Genomic DNA, 21,769 nt, shown 5'->3' on the forward strand with positions numbered 1-21,769 from the left:
TATCCCTGAAACTTTATACCAAGAGTTTTGCTTAACATAAACAACAACAAAAAACATTCCAGTTTATATTACACTGAAAATGTAAATAATGTAAACTACATTGAGAATGAAATCTCAAATATGAAATTGGATTTTTACAGTGTAATGCGAATTTCAGCTAACACTAGTTAAAGTTACTAGCACTCACTTCTACAACTTAGAAATGAAAGAAGCAGTACATGATGATCAGATAAACCTCACCACACAACCCCAAACTCTAGTGTAACACTGAGACAGCTTAATGGCTTTTCCTCTATTGCGATTTCATTTGTATCATTTTCATATCAATGGACAAAATAAATATACCCAGATCTCTAGGAGGATATGTTGTCCTTAAACAACCTGCAACACTAAGTGCTGCAAAATTACTTTCCCATAGCATGGTGGACAAATGCTTGGCAAGGGCTATTCTCTCCTCTGTGCACCACAGACTGACATTACAGTAAAATCATCCTTATGCCAAAAGCACAAACCACTGAAGTACTGTGATCAGGGCTACCTGTAATTAACCCCAGGGAAACTACAGCATATATCCAGGATTGCAAGTGGTTGGCATTTGACAGGCATGTCCCCAGGGATCCACAGGGATCCACAACTGAATTGTACAGACAGGACTATACTGACTTTACACCTTCAAAGATTTCAGGTTATTCAACTATCAGGGAGGTTTCTATAGATATGCAGTAAAAAGTCCAGCTCTACTTTAAAAACTACCTCAGTACTTTTTCACCTTCTGCCCATCTTGATACCACAAGACAAGCTGAAAGCTCTGAGATGGAACACCCATACCTAAGTAACTGCTGTTGGCATCCATGTAACAGCAGGCTAAAAAGAGATTTATCAACAGCTAAGCATGACTGCTCGCTCTGCACCACACTTCTGAGAGCATGGCCAGCTGCACTTACATCACCTCCAGGAGCTGTTTTACCTCTCCCTCAAATGTGGCTGGCTGATGCTAACCAATTATGTTTTATGGGAGCACAAAACAAAAGCAAAACCAGACAAACCAAGGACAACTGCCTAAGTGCCCACTTCTTGAAAAAAAAAGAGACTAAAAGAAAAAAAGAAACTTGAAGGCATTCTCACCTCCTCCTCTGCTTACTGAGTAAGTTCTTTTGTAGTTTTCAAATTGAGGTTAAGGAAAAGAGGAAATAGCAATATTTTTACAAGAGTCAAATAAAGGTTAAGGTGAACTCTTGTTAACTATTCCAGACATCTCTGCCAATAAGCCTCATTGGTGACTTACAGCATAGCTGAAAAATCAACTTACTCAATTTTAACATTCATGTATTATTTTGACTAACGCACCCTGTGGAATAATTTTCATTGGAGGATGAATGTGACCAAAGTTGTTGTTGTTATTATTATTGTTTTTATCTAAAAGCCTTTGAAGCAGAAATATGATGGGGCAAGAGAAAGAATATTCACATGGTCCTCCTTAAAGACAACATATGCAAGTGAAGAGAGTAGGAAGAAGAAAAGACACAGGAGAAAATACTCCTACTTATTAAGATACATTTACTTCATGTACTTACCATTTTAACAAATGAATTCTTTTATTCCCCTGGAAAACTACAAATCCTGCAGCTGTGAATCCTAGAAATGTGGTTGTCCCGACTGAATCCTTGAGAGACAAAAGGAAACACAATTTTCCCTTCATCCAGTGAGGTATTTCTTACTGAGACCGTAAATCACTACCCCTCTCTAGACTACCTCTATTTTGTTTGCCTTTTCAAAATAAATTTTGCCTTCAACATGTATATTTCTAAAGATAAAGGGCAGCTCTTGGCAATACAGGCCTCATTTATTTCTAGGCATTTAAGTGAGAAACAGCATCTTATGCTTTTTTTCTATCTACCTGTAGCTGATAACAGGGACTCCTGAGGTATATTTACTAATTTTATAGAAAATATACTTCTGTTTATGTCCCGTTCTTAATGTGCTGACTAACTACGAACCAGGGATTTGTATCTGCTTCAACACTGATATTTTTTAAGATTTCAGAATACATTGTTCCTCTGCAAGATGTTGTGTTGGAAGTACTGCTGACAGACAGCATTTACTACTTTAAGCTTCTGGTTTGTGCACAAGTATTCTTGAGTATTCTCAAGTATTCTTGAGTACAAACAAGAGGATATGGTGATACTTGTCTTTCAAATAGAAGAGACCATTTTAAAATTTTAACTCTACATGAAAAGTTCTGGTTCATCCTTTTTGATTAATGATTCGGGTGAGTTTTGTATCCATTGGATTTCCTGTCCATCCTAAATTCCATACCCTCATCTTACTAAAGATAGTCAACTTTATTGTACTTGATGTTCCACCAACAAAATAAAGGGGGACTGAAACCAGGGTGGTTCTGGAGTAGCAGCCACAGCACTGGAAAGAACACATCGTACGGAGCCAGCAAAGAACCTTGCTTTGTAGTTTGCTGCCAGAAAACAGACAAATTTGCCTTAAGCATGGGTCACAAAACTTCTAATTGTCCCCACACTACAAGCCTTGCTACACAGGTAAACAGGAAATTCTGAACCAGTTTTGCCTCTGTGCTAAGCGCCAACCTAAGTCTGGGATGTCCTTTGAAAATCTCCAGTATAGTTTCAAACTAAAATTTACTGTCATTGACTTCACTGAGCTCTGAACCAGCCCATCTTTCGCACAGGAGCACCATTCCTGACGAAGTATATACAACATCTTATGCAGCTTTGTGTTAGAGCTGACTGCTTAAGGGCGCTAACCACCAGCACAGCTAACTGAACACTGTTGCTGTTCCAAAAGATGAGATAACATACAAGCCAAAGTAAAAGCAGCAGTTAAAACAAACCCAATTAATACTAAAAATAAACACTGCAGATTATGCAGATACAACCACGTAATTAAAAATGCAGGTATAAAGGATAATCAGAATTGTTAATTAAAATCACCTTCTTATAGAGGATCACAAAATAGCAAAGTGGGGGGTGGGAATAGGAAGTGGGTTTTCCCCTCTTTACATCTGGTTTGTTGTTCTTCGTAAGATTTTCATATTTCGATGGTGTTTGAAAAACTGATCTGCCAAGGATTATCAATTTGTTGCACCTTCTGGACAGAATAATGCTGAATCCTGAAAATCCTGGCAAACAAAAAGTACTTCACACCTAGAGTGCTTAAAAGAGACCTTTACATTAAATGCAAAGAAATTATGAAGTATAATCAAAGCTTAATGTCATGACATTCTACTAGATTCTCCTATGATGTTCTGTTTCCTCTGGAGAAAACTTTCCTTTGACTGATGCAGTAATGTCAAGCTGTCAGTGTTCTTCCAAGCCTTAGGCATAATATAGAGTTCTAGGGCAGGTTCTTTAATAAATTACTCACTATTTGTGTGTGGATAAAAAAACAGAGCTAAATCAATTTCATTAATGGGTTTTAAGTAAATATTAGTAAAAAGACACTTCATTAAATGTTAGTAAAAAGACTGTTACCTTGCACGGATGCGGATCAACACCGTAAGTTTCCAAAGAATATGCTTTCAGGAGCAAGTTGAATTCAGCAATAGCTGGGCTCTGACCTCTGAAATTACAAAAGAAATAGCAGTTTTACAGCAAAAAGAAAATAAGAGAAAAAGACTTTTTGACTGTAGAGTTTAAATGCCTAAAAACAGAGGAAAGTTTTTACTGACATTCAAACTATTTCAACCATGTTTTGTTTATAATAAAAAGACAGAAAACTTTACATATGTTTTCTTCTTCTGAATTATACAGTGCCTGATGTTTTCAGGTAAATCCTGAAGTTTTTTCTCAATCCCGAGATAACAACAGTTAGCCAGAATTGTCCAGTATTTCTTTTCTTTTCATATACAATCACATCAGCCTGAATATTAAATAAATCTCAGCATCTTTTTTCCACAAACTCTTGCTCCTCAACTTGTTTAAAAGGATTGTGCTGATTAACACGCATTCCTTCAGCGCAGGGTATAAGCATGACAATCATATTACACTGTCTACTCAGATGCATGTCTAATTATAGCAGTGCCTGCTACCAACATCAGAATCTGTCAGCATTTCCATTTATACACCCCTATTTTTAAGGTGTCTATAATCAACAATGAACATACGCTAAAGACTGAAACATGGCATGCAAGACTTAGTCTTTTAGAGTCTTCTAGAGTAAGTTTTGTTATTAGACTTTTGCTAACTCCTGCCATTACAATAAGCTCTAATACAGATTTAAAATGCCTGTTTGAAAGCAAACTGTTTCAATTATTATTTCATTTATGTATCTGCATAACTAGAGTACATGGTTCTGAAACACAAAATGGTTTTATGACAATGAACAGTACCTAAGACCTTTAGAAAGCCAGGCCTCATAAATCTCATGCAAATTATAAAAAACCACCCCAACAACAGCAACTAAAGAAAAAAAAATCCACAGTAAACAAATTTTCAAGGAACATAGTCATGCTTTATCTTATGCCTGCATTTTAGAGTCCAGCCTCACACTATGATCAATGGCACATGGAAACTGACATTTAAAACTGCACTATATGTTGGTGTGGCGTGCGTGACAGCACGGCCCCGGCCCCAGGCACTGGGGCCCCGGCCCCGGGAGCGGAAAGGAGCGAGAGAATGGGAGCTTCGCCTGTGCGGACAGTACCATCGTGGGAGTTGAGAGGGCAGCCTCGGAACCCACAGAAGAGAAGGACAACTTTAAACCCGGGCAGATGGAGCTCGTCAGCCCTGTAAGGCCATCCATCAAAGAGAAGGTCACTAAACAAACCTATGTCCTGAGGACCTCACTGCCACCGTCCAAGCTCGCTCGGCCCCGGCAGATGAACCTTAGGATTAAAGGGTGGGCTCAGCTCAGCACACACTGTGTCTCACCTAAAAAATCCACTGCACAGGCTCGAAGGCCTTACCCGCATTTGCAAAGCCCTGTATCACCAGCGCGCTTGTAGCAAATGTGGGTAAAGACCTTTCCCAAATCTTCGTTCGCGAAGACTGGCCATGATGATGTGTTGGTGTAGCATAAACTCCCTGTAAGTCTGTTATTCCCCGGTAGCTGGAAATCAACAAGCACTGACATAAGATATTCTGTATCTAGCCCAAAATTCAGTTAACAACTAAGACAACACCTAGCACACTTGTGGATATCAAATCCTATTTTGAACCTAATAGGATGACACCCTGTGGCAATGTAATAACCTTTTCTGTTACAAAGCTTTAACTGTTGCTAATTTTCACTGTTCGTCATATCCCACTCAATCCCGTGATATTTCTTGGGCTTCTTCTGCGTTTATTTTTGACCTCTCTATATTACACAACCTTCATTTTATTTCAGGCCACATTTTTGTGGATATTTTGCTTTTGAAAAAAACACCACACAAAACCAAAGAAAATACCCCATGATATTAGAGATGTGGCCTTCTTTCTCCTTCTTTTGGTCTCTTCCTCACCTCTTTCCAATGGAGAAGAATATGTATCAAGTGGAACATCAAGAATTACAAATAGATATTTACACAGTTAAATGCTTAATGAAAAAGCAGCATGAAAGCAGCAAGCAAAAGAAAAATGCTTATTTTTCCCAGTCAACTTGCTGGTAGCTCCACTGAACTTTTTCTCCATTTTCAATATTAATAAGTCACAACCTTGTGTTTAATCACAACTCTAAGACCATAAATGACCCTTAAAAAGACAATAAATTTGTTTCATGTACAAGTCAACTGCACCTGACAGAACTAATTGACTAATTAGACCTAAATTACTTAGAATACTTATGTTGCATAGTGAAAAGCCAAACAAATAGATGGTTTGATTGCTTATTGGATATTGAGCCTTACAAAAATGTAAGATTATAAAATGCATCTTTTATCCAGCTACCTTTGCTGCTACAAAGGAAAGTAGTCAATCTTCTGGTTTGAATGCACCAAAAAGTGACAAGTAATTTGTAACAATGTGGTTTGGGGGTTTGGCATATTGAAATGGGGAAAAATATTACAGAAACACATTAAAAAAAATTAGCAGGCTCTCCCCACCTATAGCCTCTGAAACTATGCTGGTTTTGTGCATATCAAGTGGAAAAAGATGTGGCACTTGGAAAAAAAATGCAGAAGACATGGACAAATTTGAACTTATCGGATTACAATGGCAACAGTGCAAAGCCTTAAAAGAACATCACAAAACACAAGAGTCAAGAGCAATAACAAATGAAAATTACTCATTCATCTCTCTCAAAGGATTAATATTTAAGTCTTGATCATACGCTTTTCATCTGTAACTTAGTAATGAAATTTTTCTTACTAAATAAAAATATAACTGTAGCAAACCCTATCAGCAAAGTCAATATTTTTTTACCAGTCACTGATCAAACATTACATATGGCTTTGATTTGCTTTGTTTAAAAACACTTAAGCTTTCTACATGTAGCAAACATCCTTACATAAGAATTTATAGAGTTTCTTAATATATGTAAGTGTTTCAATTACTGCCTTCTACAGTGGAAAAACAGGAAATATTTATGCAATGTATCTTTGCTAGTTTATAACTCAGTTCTCTCAGGAAAGTCATGTCTCTCTGTCAGTGCATTTACTCCTCTTAATTTATTTTTCAGTATATATTCAACATTAAGTAGAAGATATATTACCCTTCTACATGTTGCAGCCACTACCGCACCTGGCTGCAACATGGTGAAGTGCTGAGGCCTGAACAACAGGCCCTGAGCCAGAGTTGGCCTCTAGATGGACCTTCCAACCTAATGTTATATTTAGTCATGTATCTGCTTATTAGCCAAAATTCTATATAATCCTTAGTAACATCCATAATACTATGTCTGTGTAAACATGTATGCTTGTTAATAAGGTATATTGGTATCCACTTAATTAGTAAAGATTTGTATTTGCTATGAATGTATCCATCATTCTGTGTTTAGAGACTAGTCCAGGCCATGGAGGTAGGCAATTGGCCCCATTCAACAGTAGTTGGTCCAAATTGACTCCCTTGATTTTCCTCTGAGCCCTGGCCAGGCTTTGGGGGAAAACCTAGGAGAGAAGAAAGCTAGATATTTTCTGCACCAAATAAGTGATGTAAGCTTGTTTGTTTACCAGTATAAAAGCTGGATCCTCTCACAGCAAACACGGAAACCTCACCTGCGAGTGGACACACTGTTTAAGATTTCCCAGTTACTGGGAGTGGTTCTCCAACCTTTCACTGTAATGAGGGCTCCCAAATTGATGTGCAGGTCTGGATGCTGATTATGGTAATGTATTAAATGGGGTAACTGGTGATGTATCTTTCTTAATCACCAGAGACACTCTCTATAGTAATGATTAGGTGCATTGATAAGTTTATCCTTTTATAATTCACTGCTCCTTTTGTAATTCTTTGCTGGTTTGCACTATAATAAATTTACACACTTGTTCTTTAAAGCTGGTGTCTGTGTTTCTAGTGCTGGTCCTTGTCATGGCAAAGGTTTGAACAGGACCACTAAAAAAAAACCACTACCAAGAAAAGTTTCTGCATACGATACATACAGTAAATGTGGATTACTTGTGAATTTAGAGCTCCACAATTATTAGCTACAAATTTATGATTCGACCTAGGAATCAATGTCCCCAATAAAATTGAATGAAACAAATACTTCATTAGAGGAGTGAGAAGTCTGCAACACACTCTGTTTTTAACTTCAGGCTCATGAGAAGTACGCACTAGAGGATGTAAAAGCTCTGTTTATTCCCCACAGGGTCCCCAACTCTGAAGCACTTCAAACACAAGAAAGTTCAACAAGGTGTGTCACAGCAAGGGTTTACTTGTTTTGCTCACTGCCAATACCAATTCACTCCAGAAGTTTCTCCCCTTCACACGTTTACTCTAGTCATGAAAGTCAGTGAAAGTTATGGATAAGACAACACAGGACTGAGCATTAATTCCTTTTAATAAAGAAGACCGTATAGCAATAACAGTAAAGAAAAAAAAACATTTTTAATGCTATTCTTGGTTTCCTGCTTCCTGAATGACATTAGTAAGGTCACTTCATTTGTCTTCTCTGATTCTCTTACTGACTTACAAAGTGTGATGAGATACTACTATTAACATACTAGTAGTAACAACAATTACTGTCCACCCATTTGCCTCATCTCTATGTCAAGCAAAGGTACTTGCAGCAGAACACAACAGCAATACTTAGTAGAGTATGTTCCATACATGTTTCATTTCTGGGCATGTATGGTTTGTAAGGTGTTTCAGTGTAATAAATTGAAAAAATAAATAAATACATACATAACAATCTAGCCTCTAGAAACACTACAGATTTACCTCCATGAAAAAAGGAGAAACCAGCCATAACATTTTAAATAACATAGGCTCAGTCTCCATCAACCACTTTTTGCCCTGCCCTTCAACTGTGGACGTATTTTACTGCAGTCTCAGGAGAGAACACAGTGACAATTTCAAGACAGATGTCCATGCATTAAATATTCTCCTTGTTATATCCCAGATCTTGTACAGCACATCCCTCAGCAGAACAGGGTTATCTGGGTTTCCTTCTAACCTAAAACAGGGACAGAACTCTGCATAAAGCATCAGTGCATTTAGCTACACTGCACAATGATCACAGCACTGCTTACTATGTTAATGAGGTTTTGTTATTGTTTCTTCAAATCTTTTTACATATGGTTGAGACTCCAATAGCTATAAAATGATAGTGCTAAAAGTCTTGGGCAGTTTTTACTTTAAGCTCAGAAGATTTTGGCACATAGTGGAGATGTTTTGAAATAAAGGCTGTTTGCTAAAGTTTTTAGTCACAATAATGGTGCTAAGGAAGACTATATGGTATTGAAACAAAAGCGCTATGTCTATTAGTTGTAGCGGAAACAATAGCACAACAGTGGTGATATTTTCAAAGAAAAGCACTAAATGAAGACACTGGTAAATGAAATGGCATTGTAGGCTGTGGCTCAGGTCATCAGAATAGCAAAGTCAGGCTCAGCACATTGCCCAAGCAGCAGTGCTTTTCCCCAAGAACTGCCTGGCCTGGCATCAAGGGGAAGAAAGCCTTTAAATGGGAAAAAACCCATGTTCATCTAGCAAGAAAATGAACTGCCGAAATGCTGCTGGAATATACTAAACCTAAAAAGCTGTAGAACAATTAAATACCAATTTTAATTTTACTGCATTTTTTTTCTCTCACACAGATATAAACCAAGTAAAACCCAAATAAATAACTTTAAAACAATAACCAAACTCTTTTATGGAGTTTATTAAATGCTTATGGCTTTAATTTTACACTATGCATGCCGTAATTATATGTGCCACTTACGTAATTCCTTCTACCAGAACATTTCAAATTACTGTTCTGCCTTCAGAGATCAAAATGAGATGGTATCTCTGAAGTCTGTGTTCAGATATTTGTATTTCAACTCTACTCTATAAATTGATGCAGTGACATAGAGACAGCTTTAAGCTTATTCAAAGATAGAATACGTTTACAGAACAGATGCAGTTTTAATTTACCTATTGTTAATTTAAAATCTATTCCCATGATACAGAGAAATCTACTAAGCTTTCTGGGTTTATTATGGTGATTAAAATTTCTGGTCCAGACACACCTAGCCCATAAAGCCTTCCCCAAATAAAGAGGGAGGGAAGGCTGTAGAGTATTTGCAGGAAAATGGACACTTTGTGAACAATCCATATTGCCAGTTCTGAGGAGCAGTAGGCCTCACTTGACATAACTTTGGAGGTTATTAAAAGAATAGTTTATAGTTGCAAACTGTGTGAAACTCTGTGTGTTTATACTTGCAAGTTGTGTGAAAACTCTATGTTTATAGTTGAAAGTTGTGGGAAACTGGAGATAAAGAGAAAACTGGAAAGTCCCAGGAAAGTCTCTAAAGGCAGATCAATAGGAGGGACTTTGGGTGGCACGAATGACGTCAGGACGCGTGGACAGAGCATCAGAACCAATGAGCTAAAGCCATGAAACGCGGGCACAGACTGAGCTATCCAATCACCTTGTTGTAATCATGTACTCGGAAAAAGCTGACTGTATAAAAGCTAACTCATTTAAATAATAAATTGGACATCGTTTGATCATATTGATCATGTGTGCGTTGTTCCTGAATTCTTGTCGTCCATAGAAGGTAGAGGGGGCAGAGGAAATAGGTCCTTTCAGCTGCTAAAGAAATCCCTACACTGTAGAATTTCACACAGATATCTGAAGATAACAGCATGCTAAGTGTGCAGAACCTGAATCCAAACCACACCACGAGACAGGTAACAACTAGTGTGGTAAAAACAACCATATCTGTAGATCATGATTATGACCGCTCTTGGCAGGGAAAAAAAGGTCAAAAAAAAAAAAAAAGTCACATGTACACACAAAAAATAAATCTTCACTAAAGCTAAAAAATTATTAATGTTGCAAAAAAATTGCTGCCTTTTTCAGTTCTAGTAGATCATCCTTTCTACTGAATACTTCTTGGAATTCCATTAAAAAAAAAAATCCTATGTATCAATGTATCTTTCAGTTTTTCAAAAGAGGAGGGAAAAGACAACTCTTTTGCCTGTGAAGTTGCTTTCTCTAGATTACCACTACAACTGCATCTTCCATTAAATTCCTGCTCACGTAAAGTTGTTCCTCACCATAAAGCTTCTGGAATTATTCTCTGTGCCACGCAAACATCAATCCAGCACCTCACTTATTATTTTCATCTCAAAACAACACCTCACTTACTATTTTCTAGTTAGTGCATCCAGAATTACAAGAATGGTTCCTTGATTTGAATTAATTTTAAGCACACTTCTATCAGAAAAATATGGTTCAGGAAAGCAGCACACACAGAATCCTTCAGGAAAAGGACTAGGTGACTAAATTCCAACTATGTCTCTAATTCATCCAAATTACAACGGATATGAACTATGGAGTGAAAGAAAGAAAACACCAGGAAAATGTGTTAGAATTAGAAACAAAAAATTATTCTCCCATTATAGCACACACAATGGCATTTTAATACCAGATTGCTAACTTAGAGAGAATTAGTTATTTTCAAAGTTGCAGTGATGTGCCAACATATGGCCTGATAGGTAAATCTAAATGCCTATGCTGCGAGACTGTAAGTGAGGCAGCATGGGCTATCAAAGCTGAAAAGAAGAGAGCATTCAGTGCAGCCAGGGCTGTAATGTAAGTGAGGCCCTGAGCAGCTATCACCCTGAGCAGCTAACTCCCACTACATATCATTGCCCCCCTCAAGGTCCTCAGTATACTTTATATAGCTAGGAACTACAAAGACTTTGGCTTCTTAGGCCTGGAACTCACCTATCCCTGCAGCAGCCCAAATCCTGCCTCTTTCCAGATGTGTCCCTCACCTCCGTGTAAACCTCAACATATCCTCGGTCCCCAGCAAGTGGTTTCTGTCTCCTGTAACATGACTTGCAAGTTTTGGAGCAGCCTTCCAATAGGATTCCCTTCATGTATAGCAGGCTGTTAAATGCCAGTGTGATTAGGATAGTACAAGGAGATAAATACGAAGCATAGATAATTGTGCTGCCAGCGTTAAATGCATAAAACTAGATAATATATAGTTTTAATTGTAAGAAGCACTTAAATGGAATACCAAATCCACCTTATTCTGGACTTGCTAAATGTGAATTCAGTTTTAGCACTGTACATTTAGCACAAATGTATTGAACACCACGCAAGAAGTTGATTTAATCTTGAATGAAACAATATTAACATGCACAAAGAAAAGCACTTTTTAGCAACTGCTGCCACGTCTTCTAGGACAGCCTCCCAGATTGCACTCTGATAGTAGCATTGGAGTTATGCTTGCCAGTGGTTCCACTGACAGATCCATGTCTGCAGGAGAAAGCTGGGTCAGTGGAAACCAGGATATCCTGTACTCCTGCTGGAACCAGAGTCAGAGCACACATGGTAACTGATGGTATGGCAAGAGGAATACAGTAGGAGTCAAAGCAGCAGAGGAAAGTTAAAAGTGCTTAAATCCTCACTGAGAAGTTACAATGTAGATGATGCAGTAAAGGATAAAAATGTTATATTGCTGTCAAGTCCAATTTAAACACCACTTTTCATTTAGCTTTGATCAAACTCAAGCATTAATTTCCTACTCTGGTTTCAAGAAAATACTCCCTTTGGCTTAAAATTTTAAATTGCTTTTGCCATAGTTACTGTCAGAATATGGCAGTGATTTTGCAGCCTTAGAGGAAACCTTTTCTTCTCCAAAAGGTATTCTTTCACGTGTGACTTTTGCAAAAGCTGGAGCATTCAATATACACAGTGGAGATGACAGATAATTCAGTAGCATTCTGACATCTTGAGACTGTATCCACATTGGCCATCCCAGGGCATAATAAATAACTTATGACATATGGGAAACATGGGAAACAGGAAATTGAATAGGTCATGCACCTCTATAATTTACTTGACAAAGTTAATGTTTGCATGGGTCTTTCAAATAAGTTAATGATGTTTTACATAACATTTTCATATCCAAATTACATGGTGTAATATTTCATATCAGAAATAAGTAAAAATGGATTGCTAGTTGTCATGGTATGAGAGCCCCAAAAACCAATTCTTGAGTTCAAGCCCCCCTCCCACATCTTAGCCCAGTGTGAGATGGGTTTTCCAGACAACACACGAGACTCAAAATGGGGGGAAAGGATTATATTACAATGACTGTACAAATGAATATTATAATACATTACACACACAATCTCAACTATCTCTACCATGATAAAACAGTATTTACAATGGATCAAATCTCTTTTCTCTCCAAATAAATCTCTGCCAGTACACACAAGGGGGGGTCTCCGAGCCCCTCTCGGCCCTTTCACTCCAAGCAAGGGTCTTTTTCTTCCGTGGGCTGCGTTTACCAGGACAAAGGTCACTTCACCACATCATATCAATGAAGTGCAGAAGCCTTCGTGATGGTCCCTATCTTCAGGGGATTCAAATTCCCTTACAGAGTTCTTGGGCTCTGATCTCAGGCTGCTGGATTAGTTTAGCAGTAGCAGGGGGTGAAGCCCTCCTCCGCATTTCTTTGGCCATCCTGGTCCAGCTCTGTGAAGCCCTGAGCATCTCAGCTCCTCTCTTTTTGGTGCTGTAGCACCCTAAGACTCTTCTCAAGTAAGAGTCCATCATCCTCCTCTTCATCTGGAGGTCTCAGAGGGGTTTGAGGAGTTTGTTTCAGTTCTTACCCAAACTCTCTCTCTGTAGAGCTTAGTTCTCTCTCTGCTGCTGGCTCTCTCTCTCTCAGACAACTCTGTGTCTTCCTTGGCTGTTTGCTGTCTCTGCTGCTTCTCTCTTATCTCTTGGCTCTCTGCCCTCCATACGCTGCTGCTTCTGTCACTGCTCCTGCTGTTGCTCACAGTGGAGAAACTTCCAGCTTCTCAGTCACAGACCTCAGTCCAGTTTAACACTGTTTCCGAGTTTCTATGACCCAAAGCCGGGGGCTGGGGGGCCGTGGCCCTCCAGAGGGGCTCCTGCCCCTTCTCCTCATGGCTTTACAACATGGCCACTCTCTCCAACAACTACTCCAACAACAACTCTTCTTTTCCGGTCTGGGTGATATGTTTATACTTTGCAAGAGCGCTCATTGGTTCAACTCCAAGGGATACCATCCCCTGGGGGTTTACCATTTTATAACTTCAGGGGGAAAACTTTTTTCCCCCCACCACACTAGTTTTCAGGTGGGATTAAAAAAAAAAAGCTTGATTTTCAACCACTTTCTTCCAAAAACCAAAAACAATGAAAAAACAAAAACCTAAGCAAAAACCCAAACCACACCAAAACATTATTCCTACAAACATAAATTCCCTTGATAGGGACTTATGTCTATTTTCCCTTAGAAAATCTCAGTATATTCAGATGTCTGGCCTCTGGAAGCTTGATATCAAGTTCATAACAAGGTATTTTTGTCTTTTGTTTTATTTCTGTACCTCTCCCTTTCTTAATGAGGGAAGAATAATTAATTAAAAGTCACAAGACAATCACAACTCAATAAACCTGCTATGCATTTCTGTCTGTCACATTTCCGTTTTTGCAATTAGGTGCAGTAGAAAGTCACATAAAAGGTCATATTTTGATAAAATGCAGTGATGTTCTCACAGCCACAAAGGATAATAGGGGCATCATGTCATACGTTTGCTTTCAGTAATTAAAAAGAAAAGGGCTCTAAATGACACCTAATGAGTCACTAGGTCACTGGAAGTTGTCACAGTATTCTACTGCTGTTTCCCAAACACTCCCTCATGATCTTCTTGTTCCTTTCTAAAGCCAAATTATTCCATCATGCTGTAGGGCAGAAGAAAATATGTGACCAGTCAACAGGTCTTAAGGATGCTGAGACAGGATTCAGTGAAGAAATTACCTCTTTCAAGCCATATGGCTTTAGTTATATGGGAATCTGTTGCACATAAGAGATGTCATAATATTTGTTTGTTTATGCATGTGAAAAAAACCAAAGAATCAGACTCACAGTGCTGAAGCTCAGAGGTAACTATTATGAAGGTAGCCAAATGGCAGCTAGAATAGAAGGGCTCTAATCTCACCTGTTCTTCTCATATTTTAGCTCTCAGCTAACACATCACTTGAGTATCCTGTTAAAAAAAGGCCAGGAACCTCTTACAGCACTTTTAAAAATACTCATTGAGCAGCACAATATTAATTTTTATCAGATAATTCAACTTGCTGAATGTAGCGAAAGAGATGTGTAAATCAGTGCCACACAGAAGGTGGCAAACTCAGTGTTTCTTTGAGTAATATTTTCCAGCTAGATATGTAAATCTTATAATCTAACACTGGACCTGTCTATATATAGTTTATTATGTGGCAGATATATTTTATTAATTTGTACTCCTAGAATAGAGACCCGTGGAATTAAATATCTGGAAAATGTAAAACTTCTACATGACTAGTGAGTGTCTGATATAAAAAACATAAGAGGATGATCAATTTGGGGAAGACAGAGCTACAGGGGGAAATTGCCAAGTAGTAGCTATCCAGATAACTCTGAAACTGTCTTTGTTTTCTGAAATCTGGCAAACAGGTAAGGCATAGCAGGTACTGACACAAGCAAAAGAAAACAGAAAATAAAGATGACAGTTCCTGAGAGCTGCAAAGAGCTACAAGCCACTGAGCCTAAAATTCGTACCACATAAATTGGTAAAATATAGAATAGAAAGAGAATTAAGGAACGTATACATGTAAGTGGGGTATATGGTGAAAGTTCTGCTATAAATTATAGTTATGCCTCAATTTTTTGTAGGAACCAGCAGACCCACAAAAAAAAGAAGTCAGCCTGGTACCATCTGATTTCCAAAAGGCAATAATTAATAGTGTCCCTCGCCAAGACTACCGAAGAAATTCAGGGGACATCCTCACATGCTGAGCAACTATTGATGGGAGGGATTCAGGACTAGGAGAATCCTAGAGAGACCTGTGCAAAAGCTTGTAACATTTACTGTCATGAGTTCAGGCAGAATACACCAACAGGAAAGAGGGTTAAAAAATGAGGTAAAAAATATGTCTAGTTGTTCATAACAAAGGAATTAACTAATTAAGTTCATAATGGATGGACAAAATTGCACATAAACAAACAAACAAACAAAACAACACAGAAAAATACATCTCTCCTAGCATCATGAAATATAAAACCCACCAGCTTTGGCCTATCACCCTTCCTTTCCTCCTTCTAACTTTAAATAAAGGACTAGCCTGTTCTTTAAAGACTGAATTTATAAAAGTCTTTTCAATTGTACCTTGGCTTAACTGATGAAATATATTGTTTCATGAAGGTTGAATTTATCCTTTGGAAATCTGCAGACACTGCATGGAACAACACTGAAAGTAAAAGAAATTCTGTTTCCTTTTTTAAAAGGCTTTCACATTTTAGACTGCTCTAAAAATATTAGATACAACCATGCCATTTAAAACATCATTCACTGAAAGAAATACAAAGAAAGTATGTAGGTTTCAGGAAGGAAAAACCAGAAGACACATTAATACTGGCAAACTTATTGTCATGAATGTTGTACTTCACTTGAAAAACATATTTGATAGGATTCTGAAAAAAAAACGTATTTTAAGTTTTAACTCCTCTGAACAGGAATTTTTCTCTTTTTTTTTCCAAATGCATTGAAACATAAAAACAAAGCACAGGGGTTTTGAACAAGTGCAAAAGACCTCATAATCTTTCAATAAAAACTATCTTTCTAGTTAATGTAATAATTGTCTGCTTTTATTTGATTTTCTGCACTTCCTATTCCTCTTCGGATTTTCTGAGGACTATTCTCAACTAAGCGAAATGCTGAGGGTATCAAGCAAGCTACCTTCTCGACTGCTTTGCCTGTCATTCGCCAACAATCCTGAAGAGGGTATAGTTGCACAACTCACTGCTACTTCTCTCCTGAAACACATTTAACTTTGAAACCAAAAGATAGACTAATCCATCTTTCTCCTTTCCCCCTTGTTAGAGTATTAAAAGTTTAGGACAGAAACAGACATGCAGAGAGCTCTGGATCTCACCTCCTTAGTCTTACAAGGAATTTACTTAAATACATTTCTTTGCAATTCACCACTATTTTAACAACCTCCAGATAAAATAACTTAATTAGAGTTTCAATCGGGTCAATATCTACTGAGAATTTTATAATTGCACTACAGACAGAAATTTCACACCATAAGACGTGTGATTCCTAAATGAAAGATGTTATTCCACTAATCAACCAGAGCAGCCCTCATGATGTGAGCTGCTCCCATAATCAGACATACATTTCAAGTAAATGACGTTTAAATTACCAGCACTCAGCTATGATTAATAAAGCAGAGGAAAAGAAAACCCACAAAGCTGAAACCACATTTTCAAATACAGCATATTAGACAGCATATTGATAGAGTATCTATTATAATCTATGGAACAAACCCTCCTAAGTTAACATACACTATTTGGAAACAGATAAAAGTATTTCTTGGCCATCTCTTTACTAAACAGCATTTTAAATTACCTGAATTCATTTTTATGCATTTCAGCTATTTTCTTCTCAAGCTTTTGTGACTGCTTAGGAAAAATCCTAAAGTCGCTGATATAGTCCTCTGGGTGTTCATCAGGATCATAATCACCAAGTTCAGCTAAACACATCCAAAATACAAAACAAAACAGAAAAATCCAATTGTAACATTAATTAATAGGGAAAGAAGTCACTAAATGCAGTGTAATTCAAGATACTTCTATGCTCAGTAAGAATCCAGCATCTCTCAAGAAATGCTGCTTTAAAGAATTGACAGTTAACTGAAACAACAAAACCCTTATAACTGCCACTTCAATCAATGAGTGAAGTTCATGCCTTATTAACTGCTGCATTAATTAGCAATAGTAAACTATTGCTTTGAAACGTTTTTACAAAACAGAAACACACTTTGTGAAACAGATGAATAGGCAAACTTCCCCCTTTGACTATTTATCATTCTGTTAGTAGGCAGAACTGTTGCCATATCTGACTTGGCCGTGCTGATCCTCATGGAGTGAGATGATCATTTTAAGGAACTTGGGGGGACAACCTAAACGTTCCAAAATCTGCCACAGACCTTTTCTGCTCACAGTATCAAAAGCCTTGGTGAGGTCGACAAAGGTTACATAGAGACCTTTATTCTGTTCCCTACACTTCTCTTGCAGTTGTCTGAGGACAAATATCATGTCTGTGGTGCTCCTGTTGGTTCTGAAACCACATTGACTTTCAGGTAGAATTCCTTCTGCTATAGTGGGTATTAGTCTGTTCAAGAGTATTCTTGCCAAGCAGCTGTCACAAGTATTGAGGCCATGTTACTGAGAACGCAGCTGCGATGGGCAGGGCACGTCTCAAGGATGAAGGACCACCGCCTCCCTAAGATCCTGCTCTATGGTGAACTTGCCACTGGCTGCCGCATGAGAGGAGCCCCGAAGAAAAGATTCAAGGACTCCCTGAAACAACATCTCAGCCTTGGCCATATTGATCACCATAACTGGTCTACTCTGGCCTCCAATCGGGAGGCCTGGAGACACACCATCTATAACGCTGCGGAAGCCTTTGAGAACTCACGCAGGATCACTCTCGAGGAAAAAAGGCAACGCAGAAAGAACCGTGTCTTGCAAAATACACCATCTAAGGAGTCTTTCTGCTGCGCCTTTTGCAATCGGATATGTCTATCACGTATTGGCCTCATAAGCCACCAGCGTGCCTGCTGCAAATGTGGATAGTGCCTTCATAAATCTTCGTTCGCGAAGCCTAGCCATGAGTAGGCAGAACTAAAACAATGCACTCCTGATTCACCTCTTTTCCACATGATTTATCCTCACTTGTATGAACTGATCTAATTCTGTTCCAGCAGAGAAACACAGGCCATAATGTTATTTAAGGTACCCCACAGAATTTGATTCCTCTTCTAAAAGATGTGTCACTTAGGTACCCAAACATGGAATTTGGTGTTTCAACGTTCTTAATGAGACTGCTTTAATACAGTCTAGACTCAGCTTTGGTTTGGATATGCTGTCTTGCAATGCATTAAGAGTTTCATTCACATAAGGGCAGAAAAATGGGAACTTCCACACATATGATGCCCGTAATCAGACATATAACTGATTATTTCTCTATATACAATTCAACACATATGCCTGAATTTGCTTCTCAGGAAATGCTGGAGAGAGAGAGGGAGAAAAAAAGATAGGAAAAACAAAATAAAATTTCTTTCTCCTTGAAATGCGTCTTCTATTTTTGACAGAGATTACACAGGTCTTCTTTACCATAAGAAAGAGCACTGAATGACACTTTCTCTGCTTAGTTCAAATGGAAAAGGTACATTTACATTCAGAATTCAGAACAGAATTTCGGTTTGTTGATAAGTGGAGTCTAATATTGATATCATACTTCTTCACTTAAATGCTAACACAGTTTATTGGGGTTTAATTTTTAAGTTCCACTGTTTTTCAATGGCTAAGCGGCTGAATTATTTACAACATTTTAAGTGAATATCAATGCAGGAAAAGAGTACAACTGAAAAAAAAAAGCAACAGAAGTTACTGGTAGCTATATTCACCCAACAGTTTTGCATTGCTCTTTTTATTGAACATACATATGAGTGAAGTATTTAAAAAAGGCTCCTACTTGTACTTACCTTGGACAATACAGGCACCCAAGTAGGCAGCATCAGAAAAGGAACACAGCAAACGGCCATGGAAAATGTCCCTTTTTATTTGTAGATATAAGAGGTATCTGAAATATAATTAAAAAATTAAGAGACAATGTCACATCTTTTTGTAACAGATTTAACATATCAGTGTGAGACCAGCTGTGCAACTATTCTGGACCTCTAATTTACTATTCTAAATGGAAGGAAAAAGAGGCAAAGCACAAACACAAAGAAAAAACAGATGTAATTAAATTTTTTTTCAATAACAATGAAATAATGAGAGCAAAAGTAACAAAAAACCACTAAAGGATATCACGGAGAGTGCTTTAATTAAAATGTAAAATTATGATCCTCATTAGTAATGTGAAAAAATTATGGTAATGTGAGCTGTTTTGAGCATCCCTATTTTCATTATACACAGATTTACACAAGAAAATCTGTCTCTTGCTGTAGACAAAATAGCACGCTGATGACAGTGGGGAGGACTTTTTCCCCTTCATCCCAGATGAAGTTTTGAGGCAGAAGCAACTCCTAGAGCCCTGCAGAGCAATAGGCATGACCTCCCTGCCTGGGGGTCACCTCTCCTATTCCTCTTTTTCTACTGTGGAGAACTGGGGACAAGAAGAAAAAAGGCTCCTTCTACCTGTTCTCTGCCTCGTGCCACAGAGCAGCTTTATTTCTAATAGCAAGTGGAGTGGTACAGCTGTGAGGTCACAACTTTCTCTTCTGCTTTCTCTCCCAGAGATGGACCAACTCATAGCCCTGTGACTTACTCGCAGCTTCTTTCCCAGCCACCTAGATGGTTACAGCCACACCATTCACCAGTTTCACCCCACTGGGAAAATAAACTATTTAAACATTGCTTTAACTATACAAAGTCAACCATCTAGAGGGTGTTATCAGACCCAGTGGCTTCTGCAGACCTTCTGGACATTCCTTGATGCTGTCAGTTCTCTCCACCCTTGAGCTACATACAGTGTAGCCAATAAAAATGTGCTTTATGAATAATACTGATGTCAGAATATTTTCCCCAAGTTACCTGGTTCTATGTGTACTATGAGCTCCTGCACCAAGAACAAGCCTGGAAGTATTATCTGAAGGACAAGAGAAATTTTCCTCCTTGCCTTGGATTATTACGAAATGCAATAAGTACAATACACTTGTCACTGAGAAAAGCAATTTGCTCTCACTATTCTACAGGAACCTTGCCCTTCAAGACTTTTTTTTTTTTTTGCAACATATTTTTTTCCCCTGTAATCAGTGTCCAGTAACAGCTCACTAATTCAATTCCATAATTTGGTACAGGTAGACCCTAGAGAAAGTATCTGCATCAGGGTGAACCAAAGGCCTCAGTGATATGCAATAAAAATTCTTAATCTGCAATCACAGTGTACTGGAAAAGGCTCAGTATACTGATGCAGATACCATATAAAACTTGGGCAATTGAGCAGTCCCTATCCGAAAACTTTTTGGTAAGCTTTTCAAGGTTGAAAAATTGGGATGTGGTTCTCCAGAGTGACCATTAGCTTGAGGCCAAAGTGTGCTCAGCTTTTAAGTACTGCGAAAAAAAAGCCACCTACAAAAGGCATACCAAGATTTCAGAGCATGGCTTGCTAGCCAAGCTGTGAGGTCAACAGATCTACTTGTGGCATTTCTAAGCAAACAGTTTGTTGTTGACCAAGTTCTAAGATGGTTGATGTCATTATAAAATTCCTGCATCAATAACAGTCTCTGTTATCAGGAATAAATACAGGTTTTATATTAGTTTCTTGCTTAAGCCTGTTTTAAATATGAAACTGTCGTAATTTGTAAAAGAAAAAAAAACACCTTCAAGGTTAGCTTTGTTACAATAAAAATATATACTCTTTAATCTAAATTGTCACTGTATGCATTTTTGTCAATTGCATGAAGATAATTGAAATACATTATCCATTCACTCCAGCTAAATCACTGGTTATGCAAGTTGTTCAGCATGAAAAAAATAATTCAAAAACCAGATCAAAAAAATTGCAGAAAATTTCCACTGCTGTAAAGTTGCTACTGGGAAGGACACTTTTTAGTATCTTAGTCAGCTCCATGGACAGTGGGATTGAGTGCATCCCCAACAAGTTTGCAGATGACCTCAAACTGTGTGGTGCAGTCAGGGAAGGAATGCCATCCAGAGGGACCTTGACAGACTTCAGAGGTGGGCTTGTGCAAACCTCATGAAAGTTAACAAGTGCAAGTGCAAGATCCTGCATCTGTGTCAGGGCAATCCAAGCACAAATACAGGCTGAGTGGAGATGGACTGAGAGCAGACCTGAGGAGAAAGACCTGAGGTTGCTGGTGGATGAAAAGCTCAACATGACCTGGCAGTGTGCACTTTCACCCCAAAAGGCCAACTGTATCCTAGGCTGTGTCAAAAGGATCATGGCCAGCAGGTTGAGAGAGTGATTTTTTCCCTCTGCTCTACTCTGATGAGACCTTACCTAGAGGTAAGCTCTGCAGTTTCCAGCACAAGAAAGATGTGGACTTGCTGGAACTAATCCAGAGAAAAGCCACCAAGTTGATTAGAGAGCTGGAGCGCCTCTCCTATGAA

General features: G+C 38.3%; 1 protein-coding gene across 5 annotated transcripts in view; it reads right to left on the bottom strand.

Annotated features, from left to right (window-relative positions):
* Positions 1-21,769, bottom strand: part of FRMD3 (FERM domain containing 3) — a 150,954-nt gene that overhangs the window by 23,900 nt on the left and 105,285 nt on the right. For all 5 annotated transcript variants that reach the window (XM_032674950.1, XM_032674946.1, XM_032674948.1 and 2 more), the window contains 4 exons: positions 19,177-19,274; positions 17,034-17,157; positions 3,504-3,591; positions 1,575-1,663 (listed from right to left, as the gene is read on the bottom strand). In XM_032674950.1, the coding sequence (XP_032530841.1) occupies positions 1,575-1,663; positions 3,504-3,591; positions 17,034-17,157; positions 19,177-19,274 (399 nt within the window). The remainder of the gene's footprint in view (positions 1-1,574; positions 1,664-3,503; positions 3,592-17,033; positions 17,158-19,176; positions 19,275-21,769) is intronic.

This window comes from Chiroxiphia lanceolata, chromosome Z (genome assembly GCF_009829145.1).
Source record: "Chiroxiphia lanceolata isolate bChiLan1 chromosome Z, bChiLan1.pri, whole genome shotgun sequence".
Taxonomy (NCBI): domain Eukaryota; kingdom Metazoa; phylum Chordata; class Aves; order Passeriformes; family Pipridae; genus Chiroxiphia; species Chiroxiphia lanceolata.